Source organism: Harpegnathos saltator, unplaced genomic scaffold, assembly GCF_003227715.2.
Source record: "Harpegnathos saltator strain DR-91 unplaced genomic scaffold, Hsal_v8.6 scaffold846, whole genome shotgun sequence".
NCBI classification, from domain to species: Eukaryota; Metazoa; Arthropoda; class Insecta; order Hymenoptera; family Formicidae; genus Harpegnathos; species Harpegnathos saltator.
In genome coordinates this window covers 169,829-180,233 of record NW_020230700.1, presented here as the reverse complement: position 1 = coordinate 180,233, position 10,405 = coordinate 169,829, and the positions used below count along the sequence as shown (strand labels likewise).

Below are 10,405 nucleotides of genomic sequence, written 5' to 3'. Positions count from 1 at the left end.
CATAGAAAATCTATAAATAAAGATATCCTATAGATAACATTTTAAACGGAAATTAATAAATAGCAATAGATCGTTTCTCATTTAGTTATTTAATAATTTTTTTGTATTTATTACTATCTTATTTAATTTTGTTTGTGTTTATTACTATCTTATTTATAAATATTATTTAGATAATTGATATTAATGTTTAATTAAATATCTGAAATATTTCGCGATTTACTACTAAAAATACATAATTTACTAGGTACTATATTATATATATTTAAAGTAAATAAACATCTTGTTAATTTCATTTTTGACAGAATACTGATTTATTTTTTTATAAAATATGTATTCTGTATGTTCCATACTTTTGTGGCTTCTTGTATATTCTTGCAATATTAATTTAAAAATATAATAAGTTTCAAACTTATTTGTATGTGTAGGTGTATGAATAATCTATGTCCTGTAATTATTATTATCATATATAATATTATATACTGTATAAAATAATTATATATATATATATATATGTGTATATATATATATGCATATATTATCAGGATAAGTGCTTTTTCAACTACAATTGATCTTTATATCTGACAGTACATTGTACTTCACAAGTTTTATATTTTACTTGTGATTTACTATCGCGATAACAGTGGCTTTGTAAAAGTATAGTATAGACTGTTGAATAGCTGATACAGTGTGATATTTTCTTCGTGAAAACAGCGACGATTGATTCTATCGTACGTGAATACGATGTCACAACGTGAAAATAGGATTTACGCCATTCAAGCATTCTGTAGATACACTCGTCACAAATATCCGTCCTTTTTAAAAGCAAATTTGGTTTTTTATTAATAAAATAATGAAATACAAGGTATTATTAATAATAATCTATGCTGTTGTAGATATAATATCCCTTTTTTATATGCAATGAAATGAGAGGATAAAACAATCTTATAATAGCTTAAATTATTCTTCAATATTCAACCGTATAAATCTATTTCACTTAGCATAAAAGAAAATAAAATTCGCATTCCCTAAGTTTTGTAGAGCTCGATACAGCCTAAGGATACAGAATAAATCAAAGGTATCTGTAGAAAACTATGGTCACTTTGACATTGCTTATACACATTACAGTTCTGAGTTGTCCATAATAAAGTAATAAGCCTGCTATATCAAATAATAATTATGCTCGTGATTACCTTATTATTTTTAAGATTGCTTCGAGAAACAACGTTGTATTATTTCTCTCATTTTCTTACAACGAATATATATATATATATTTATATATAATTCGCGATAATATATAAATTAGACGTACTATAAATCAGGTTAAACGCACGCACGATGCACTATAATTATCTTTTATTAATCTTGCTTCTTTTTTTCATTTTATTCAATAATTTTGCTAGAGATTATTATGCAAAGAGTGATAGATTGAGAACTGTTTTTTTTCGCATCGTAACTCATCAAGAGAAATGGACATTTCTTTTTTTATATATCTCAACTCACTCTCCATTTTATTTAGGATACAATAAAAGCGCGTGACGATAACATATTACAATACAACCACACAGAAAGCAACGTTATTAGAGTTTTGGAAAATGCTTACTATACAGCTTCGTTCTTAAATACAATTTCGACTGGTAAGAAGTCTCGATGGAAAGCTCCGTGTGTAAAAATAAAGTTAATCCCGAAGCATGTAGTGCCCAAGCTTGTACAGACTAGTACTATATTTACGAAGAGCCGAGAGTGAGCAACGAGAAAGGACTATCTCGAGTCAACTGGTTTCTTTTCTTTCCGTTTATTTTTTTTTTACTTTTTCAGGCGCGTTTTATTGTATTCGCCGTAAGCCCATTACTTATCGTTAGTTTGTTTCCTTCTACGCAGTGCACGATAGTAACTTGTTCATGATATTCATCAATGCATATACAACCATAAACTGCTTTTTCACATATTCACGATCACGCTACGCGTTAAGAAGAATTGTTTATATATGTATTACAAAGAAGCAGTAATACAACATTCATTTATTATAACATAATTTATATCGTGACAGATAGAGAGACAGAGACAGAAAGAGTAAAGATGAATTATCTTTCCTTTCTTTTCCCTTTTTTTTCGCGGGTAGAATGGTGCGCGCGCGCGCGTGTATTCGCGTTTACAGCGTACATCGTACAGTTTCTCTTTCGACGCTTATCCTTACTTGATTATTACCATGAATATATAATGCATATACAACGCTCTCTCACATATGGTCTGATGGATGTCCTGGTAATTTAGTAAGGATAAAACCTCTTCTAGCATACGAGATTACATGCTCGCGCACATAGTCTTAACTCTCGTTCTGTGATGCACCTGCTATATCTACCATCAGCTAGTACTTCCATTATCTCCTCCGCCGTATAACCGCTTCTGCAAAAGAAAATTCACGAAATTGTCATAACAGTCAAACTGCAAGCAACAGGTGTGCCTGAGAAGTCATTCTAAATATAATAAAAATATAATTGATCTAATGCCGTAACTGATGGGACTGATCGATTACCAAAGGTCGTTTATGAAAAGAAGATAATTTAGAACAAAATATTTGTATATCTTGTATCTCTCGAGTATTATACCTATAATTCACACACATATATAGAATCATCTATAAATAAATATATTAATCTAAAACAAAAATATATCGCAAATATACAGATCAATCTGCGCAATCAAAAACCATAGCATTTCAAGTATAACACTTAATAAAAATATGAAATATACATTGGCTCTCTAGCGTATCATTAACATACCTTTCCTTTTTATTTGGCTCTCTTCGAACATACTTTAGATGTGTGAGTGTGTTAACGTACTCTCTATTGAAGTACAAATAACTGATCCAATTAAACAAATATTGTATATGTGTTATGTCATGAGGACTATAGACCTTGAAAAGGCTACAGTTTAGAAAATATCTCTATAGATATACCATACAAAAATATATAGAAAAAAAAAAAGAAATGGAAAAAGAAAAAAGAGAGAGCTTAATAATATAGCAAGAAGAGTGACTCTTACAAATATAGCATAACTTCAGAATCTTGAACTTAATCTGAGTCAATGATCCTGAAGGATGTGCTTTTGAAGCGATCTCGAGAAAGAGAACCAAGGAAAAACCCAACTTGAAATAAAAAATAGTGAATGACTCTTCGACTTTTGTTTTGTTATTAAGGAAATAGTATATAGAGCAGAAATTATTGGAATAAAAAAACGTGATGGAAGTGTCTTTAGTAATATTTAATTGTGATATATGTTAAAAGTAACTCAATTTACAATCAAGTTAACATGTATAATTAACTAACCACAATTTCCTTATATTAAATCTATCCTAGCATACAAAGAATTATCCCAGAAACTTTCATTTTTTTTTTCATTTTCTTACTGCATCACAGACTAAATCTTTTCTTTTGTTAGAAATTAGATATTATGCAACTGTACTTCCGTGATATTCATACTGTATTTATGTGTACACACATTTTAAGCAACAAGGTGAGTCACTGGCAGCACTGCTTACGCATTCCCTCGGCATTCATCGTTGGTTTGACTTCAATTTGTTCTACATTTTGTGGCCGGATTGTATCACCTTCAGGTGGATCTCGTATCTGTTTTTGCGATACGATTCTGTATATTTCTGTAAAAAGAACATATTTTGTTATATTACATTGCAATATTGATCTAGTATATCATCTAGTATATGATAAATATTTTAACATTGGTGCAGGAAAAATATCATTAAATTCTATCTTTATTGCAATATTAAAATTTCCTTTGAAAAATTAAAGAAAATTATAATAGTGTGTCTTGTTAATATGTATGTGAAATATAAAAATATGGAATAAAACATGGTTCGATTAACTAAAATCAAACTTATGTTAGTAGTTCATCGCTTCCTGCGATTCATAAAAAATGTGCTTCTAACAAATATATGCTGATAAAAAAATTACATAAAAATAAATTCTACATCCTATGATCCAAAGGAGCTTATGTATAACACAGCACACACATATAGCATTGATAATCATATGAAAGTATGGCGATTGTCTTCAGGAAAACATACACCATGATGTTAGCTGTACTATAGATCTAACAAGGACTACGATCTTCAACAATCGGCTCAGTGGTACACTAGCTCCCTATGATGGTATTGTGAACGAGGTCTGTTACCTGTTAATATATTTTGAAACGCTGTCTCAACGTTAGTAGAGTCTAAAGCGGATGTTTCAATGAAAGACAAGCCATTCCTCTCAGCAAACGCCTTAGCCTCGTCAGTCGGAACAGCACGCAGATGCCTTAAGTCTGACTTATTTCCCACTAACATGATCACAATGTTTTGATCAGCATGGTCCCGTAATTCTCGTAACCATCTTTCTACATTTTCGTACGTCAGATGTTTTGCAATATCGTACACGAGTAGCGCACCAACTGCTCCGCGGTAATATCTAACAATTCGGAAAGGATTATTAATATTGCATGTAAAATTTATAATTATATACCGAGTGTCCCGCCAATTTTACTTGAAACAGGATGCGTTTCTTTCTTTTTTGTTCAGCTTTAGTATCTGCATTAATTTGTCAATATGATCTCATGTTAAGGATTGTGACTTATAAAATTATATTATACATAATCCACATTACAACATGATATTATTAAGAACAATATGATAAATCAGGGTGAGTGTGAAAACTTACGCAGAAGTAATCGCGCGATAACGCTCTTGCCCAGCTGTATCCCAAATTTGGGCTTTGATGGTTTTACCATCTACTTGTATACTGCGTGTTGCAAATTCAACTCCGATGGTAGACTTTGACTCCAAGTTGAATTCATTTCTTGTGAATCGAGATAGAAGATTACTTTTTCCTACTCCAGAGTCTCCAATGAGAACAACTGAAAAGACAAAGAGAATTGATTAAATATAATATGGATACGAATAATAAGGATAAAAATAATATGCATATTATTATATATTGTGAAACTGATTGTTGAAATATAGTATATGTGTAGAGTCTTAGGAGTAAATCAGGCAACAGGTTTAGAAAGACAAAGGAAAACATAAGAAATATTTCAGGCATTATGACTGTTCTTCCTATCAACACTATGCTATAAATAGAAAAAGATACTTGGTTATTCTTATTCCCAGATATCAATAGCTATCGATATAATATATCAACTATCAATTATTTAATATAATAATTATATATAATGATAATTATATACGGAAAAAGGATATCTTTCTCTTTTAGCATCTGCAGCAAGATTGCATATAACTATAAGAATTATTTAGATTATTTATTTTATTATTATATTAATATTCTTATATTGCTGAGATATATGCAATGAAATTAAAGATATTTCTTCATATATTTAATATTTTTTTACTTCGGATGCTTGATGTATAAAAATTGTTTGTGTATGAAGCAGTTGAAGATAATAATATTAATTTTAAGAAATTCTTTGAAAAGTTCTTTCAAAGAATGATGAAATATTAGAAGACCAAATATATCATTTTGCTTCATGAATAAAAAAATTATAAAACCAAAAGTGCTGACTTAGTAGCTTGACCGTATAAAACTTTTTATCTGCAAGACTAAAAATTCCAGTGCAGAATCAGTGAATCAGTGAAACAGTGCCACATCATACAACAGAGTCATATGTATGCATGTGCTTTCCTGTTGATTACTACTCAGATGTCTTGGAAGTAAAGCATAGCAGAAGCAGAGAAAGAAAACAGATAAAATAAGTAAATGTCTGGTCTTTCTGTGATACCAGTTATATCATTAGTGAAATATAACGCATGTAGAATTGAGAAACATAATATAACAACAAATAAATGCAATAATAAATATATCACATGAAGTTAATACACAAAATGAATATATATTTGCAAGTGTATTAATTAATTTGTTGTAAGAATCATTATTATTTATTTGTGCTAAGAAATTAGTGATGATTTATTCTAGTAAAACAATTCAGAGATAGGAACTTTGCTGTGTATCTCTTCTACTACTTTTACAAAAAGCTATGTATAATTATATATAATTTCCACACAATGCTAAATGTTTCAAAAGCGCTCAAACGAGGCAGGAAGACACGGCTAACTAGACAGCACAACATTGTGTATTCAAATCGCGGCAATGATAGGTCCAAGTACATGATTATATTAAATTCTCGCGAAGCCAAGGGTCAAGAGCGGAGGAGAAAAGCTAATGGGGATCGCCCAGTGAATGATAATGCGAAATAGTCGAATAAACCTACATTCATGGACGCACAATTAATCCATTAACGTTAATTGCCGCCTAAGGAATCCCCGGCAGAAGGGCGTGAAAATCGCCCCGAGACCGAAGTGCCCTGGTGCACGCGGCAGCACCCGTTGCTTTCGAAAGTGCGGCATGACAGGGTCGAAAAAACTTCTGTATGTATCCGTAATGTACGCACGCATGCACATACACACGTCGCACACACACATACACAGGGACACAACAGCGGCTAGTAACACCGTGGACACGCAATCATGCATCGCGCATACATTCGATACATTCGATACATGCGCATATATCGCGCTCGCATATTCTTACTCGTTCAATTACATACGTAATGCAATAATCACGACCCGTACATCGACATTATTTTTCTTTTTCAAGCGGGGCGGAAAAGAGGAGAGCCCCTCGCGCGCCGAGCCAAGGCAGGGAGGAGGGCTGCGTCGAGGAGGAGGAGAAGGAGGAGGAGGAGGAGGAGGCGGAGGAGGAAGAGGAGGAGGGAAAAGCCCGGGGATCGGCGGATGCGGCAAGACATCCTCGTCCTCCTCGTCGCCGCTGTCGGCGAGAAAATTCAAATTCGCGAGACACCGCGAAGGCGAGGACGACGGGAGGTCGCCCGCAGCGATGAGCAAGCATCGGCCTCCTCTCCGCCTCTCCGTGTGGTGGGTCATCGTCTCTGATGTCATCGCGCGCGCGTATCGCTGTCGACAGGCGACACAACGGATCCGTACACCGTTTAAGCCCGTGCGAACTGACGTTCGCCGTGACGTTATACGGCACGCGGTCCTGCCATAAAATGGAAGCGATCCCCCGGCTGCATGCCTCGTCGGCTGGATGCCGAGGGCTGCTCCGAAGAGGATCGTCCCGAGCACTCGCGACAATCGTGTCCCGGAGTACGGAAAGAGAGAGAGAGAGAGAGAGAGAGAGAGAGAAAGAGAGAGAGAGAGAGATAGCAAGAGAGGGAGAGGAACGAAATGGGAGAGGGAGAGAGAAAGAGAACGAGAGAGAAGAGAAGCAGAGTCATAATTTACCTTTAAATAAATAATCGTACTCGTCGTCCCGAGTGCCCATTTCGACCGCAGCAACAAGCACCTTTCAGCGAGCCGATTTCGGGTTGACTCTAGGCTCGAGCCGTACTACTGCGCGATGTATGGCTTATATACAAAGACGGAGGTGGCCAAGAGCCGCCGATTGGCTCTCCTGTAGGCTGCTTTTCTCGCTGCCACGCGCGATTATGAGCGGACGGGTCGTCCTCGCGACGCGGTGCGCGATAAAAATAGGGGAAACCGTCGGCGGAACAGCACGGACGCACGTATGAACGATCACACGGAGATACAATTATTTTCGTTCTTTCAATTTAACTGTACAATATGGCCTCCTTTCTACGCCCCTCCAGAGAGCCGATAAACCATGCATGCGCAATCTCGTGCAGCGCCACCGCCGCCGCCGTACGCACGCGCGACTCTTTGTGCATTAATTGTGATTCATCGAGAACGGATTCCGCTGTTCTCTGGCCGCCGCCGGACGGGAGATCCGCGAGGCGATCGCCGAAATCCCTACGGAACGAGCTCGCCCGTTGGGCACCGGGCTCGGCCGATGACTCGTGATGGAGATTGCAAATGTTTCTTTATCGGACAGATTGAGTACAAAAGTCAATGAGTGATTGTTAACGTTGCGTGTGGAAAGTGTGGGATTTGCGGGCACGGGACGATGACACGGGGATTTTGCGGAATCGAGAGTCTTCAACAAATATAATTAGGAATAAAAAGGGGCGGAGACGAATGGAGAAAATCGAATCTCGGAACGACGGTCGCGATTACCGGTCCCAGCATCCCAGATGGCGCGGGCGTCTTTATCTCACGCGTCGAAAAGATTCGAAGTTTACTATCTCATGCGGGTAGACCAAACCGACGAAAACGATTAATTAACTCGTTCGTTGTGTCCTCGAGATATTGTTTGACAGGTTTGACAGATAGTTCTCCAAAATACAGTTATCAGCTGGTGGAGCCGAGGATCTATCCGTAATCGAATTATTATTCCAAATGCCATGCCCAACTTGATTCCCTTGAACCTTTTTAATTGCTACGGTTCTGTATTCGCGGTAATTCGGTGAGCAAAAAGTCGCTGCTAAAAAATTCCACGAGACTCGTAACAGCGATAAATATCCGGGATTAACTTCCGACATGTCAGCGTCCGAGACGGTGGTAATATTTGCGAAGCTGGAAGCTTTGAAAGACATCAGGTATACATAATATATATGAATATTTGAGTAAAATTTGTTTAATTAAGCATATTATGCACTAAGAGTTTCCTTTATGTTCCATCAGGTCGAAAACTCTTCAGTTGGAGAAATTGAAACAAAGAATATTGCAAGAGGTGGAACAGACTGAACAGGAGGAGAAATGTTTGTTAGAGTATAAGCAGGAAATGGATCTGCTAATGCAGGAGAAAATGGCACATGTAGAGGAGCTACGTCAGATACATGCAGATATAAATGCAGTAAGTTTCTTATGTAACATTGAGAAATAGTATATAAACTTTTAAACTGTCAACATTAATATGAAATATATCGCACAAATATATATATATAAACTGATAACAAGCTTCTTTTCTTTCTGTTAGATGGAATCTGTAATTAAACAAGCAGAAGAAGCTCGCAATAGAGCAAGGGAAACTGCAAAATTGATCCACAATAATGACTATCAGCCATTAAAGCATGATATTGACCGTATGCGGAGAGAATTCTTGGGCTTGGAAAGGTTACCAGAGCTATATGAGACAGAGTCAGATCTTATTTCACCTGAGTAAGTACATTGACCATTATTTAGCTATCAGAATTTATGAATGGAAAGATAATGTCTGTCATCTAATAAATTAAAAATCAAATGGTAGACTGCGTTGAGTTAAACTTTTATTGTGTAGACGATTTGTTCATAGCTACTTTGAGCGTCCGATGCAGAAAGCAGAATGGAGAGTAGAGGTACGAGGTGATGATTTATTACCATCACTTGGATTACACCATCCTGGACATCCAGGTGGTTCTACACCTTTCCTTGCTCCACAACCGCTTCAAGGACCTAGCAAACCAGAACCCAGACCACTGCCACCAGCTCCAGGGCCCCCAGCTCCAACATTCAGGTACCACTGGTATATCTCGACCCCTTTATTATATCTTTTATATAAGAATAGAAAGTTAACTAGATGGCAAATGTCCACAGTATAAATCTATGAAACTGCTGCTGCAGCAGATAAAACAAAGAAATTTCAATTGTTTTACAGGCAACAACCACCACCTATGAAATCCTGCCTTTCATGCCATCAACAAATTCATAGGAATGCACCAATTTGTCCACTGTGTAAAGCAAAGTCACGCTCGCGTAATCCTAAGAAACCAAAGAAAAAAGATTAATTGTAATTAGAAGTATTATTTATATATGAATGGATCTGCATTTCTACAGTTCATATATGATGTAAGAGGACACATATTAATCATTTTTGTAATCCATAACAACTATGCACTTTTATCGTATCATTAGCATTTATGTCAGTATAAGTAATAGCACAACATCCATGAGAATCTATATGTTTATATAATAAGTCAATTTTTTGACAATGCAGCATTTTTTAGGTTTTAAAATTTGATTATATTCGTGTTAAGGATATATAAGACCATGTATGAATTTATATAACCAAATATAATTTCTATCACAGAAAAATAAAAGTAAAAATTTAATATTTGATATTTGTTCGAATGAATATAGTTAATTAGTGTTAAAAATTTTACATGAATACACGCAGTTTAACAATTTTCATCGTCGTTCAAGGAAGGAATAGATAAAACAAAAATAAATTAGATACTTATATCATTATATAGGGCGATGCATAATATTGATCTCAGTTTTATATATTTGACATTTCTTTTTCACTAATTTGTATAGAAAGATATACATATATAAGTACAATGTATATTCTAATTTGCAAATCGCGTTAAGTCTATTTTTTATTATTCGTAGAAACATTAAAAAAATATACATTTTCATATATTACTTTCTAATATTGCTTTCTGCAGTTATGAATCATTGCATTGTGTGCTATAAATATAATTGCACTTTGGGTAACAATTCGTA

At 35.3% G+C, this 10,405-nt stretch overlaps 2 protein-coding genes across 5 annotated transcripts; one reads left to right on the top strand and one right to left on the bottom strand.

The window, feature by feature from the left end:
- Positions 1-2,354: 2,354 nt before the first annotated feature.
- Positions 2,355-7,700, bottom strand: Rab11 (RAS oncogene family member Rab11). Its single transcript, XM_011136897.3, has 5 exons — positions 7,310-7,700; positions 4,713-4,908; positions 4,189-4,463; positions 3,499-3,655; positions 2,355-2,403 (listed from the first exon to the last, which is right to left on the bottom strand). Exons 1-4 carry the CDS (start codon positions 7,347-7,349, stop codon positions 3,519-3,521), a joined length of 648 nt encoding a protein of 215 aa, XP_011135199.1. The 5' UTR covers positions 7,350-7,700; the 3' UTR covers positions 2,355-2,403; positions 3,499-3,518.
- Positions 7,701-7,812: 112 nt separating this feature from the next.
- LOC105180685 (zinc finger C4H2 domain-containing protein) lies at positions 7,813-9,970 on the top strand. Of its 4 annotated transcripts, none has more exons than XM_011136898.3 (5): positions 7,813-8,520; positions 8,606-8,777; positions 8,901-9,082; positions 9,201-9,425; positions 9,558-9,970. In XM_011136898.3, exons 1-5 carry the CDS (start codon positions 8,462-8,464, stop codon positions 9,685-9,687), a joined length of 768 nt encoding a protein of 255 aa, XP_011135200.1. In that variant the 5' UTR covers positions 7,813-8,461; the 3' UTR covers positions 9,688-9,970. The 4 variants fall into 4 exon arrangements, with proteins under 4 accessions (XP_011135200.1, XP_011135202.1, XP_011135201.1 ...); XM_011136900.3 differs by having other exon boundaries at positions 7,815-8,520; positions 9,216-9,425; positions 9,558-9,969; XM_011136899.3 differs by having other exon boundaries at positions 7,820-8,520; positions 9,201-9,416; positions 9,558-9,965.
- Positions 9,971-10,405: the final 435 nt, after the last annotated feature.

Excerpts from the sequence above, each read along its gene's own strand:
- LOC105180685 (XM_011136898.3), top strand. The coding sequence starts at position 8,462 with ATGTCAGCGTCCGAGACGGTGGTAATATTTGCGAAGCTGGAAGCTTTG. Across the intron at positions 8,521-8,605 it reads GAAGCTTTGAAAGACATCAG|GTCGAAAACTCTTCAGTTGG; the intron begins GTATACATAATA and ends ATGTTCCATCAG. Across the intron at positions 9,426-9,557 it reads CCAACATTCAGGTACCACTG|GCAACAACCACCACCTATGA; the intron begins GTATATCTCGAC and ends ATTGTTTTACAG.
- Rab11 (XM_011136897.3), bottom strand. The coding sequence starts at position 7,349 with ATGGGCACTCGGGACGACGAGTACGATTATTTATTTAAAG. Across the intron at positions 4,464-4,712 it reads TATCGCGCGATTACTTCTGC|ATATTACCGCGGAGCAGTTG; the intron begins GTAAGTTTTCAC and ends CCGAATTGTTAG. Across the intron at positions 3,656-4,188 it reads GTTTCAAAATATATTAACAG|AAATATACAGAATCGTATCG; the intron begins GTAACAGACCTC and ends TTCTTTTTACAG.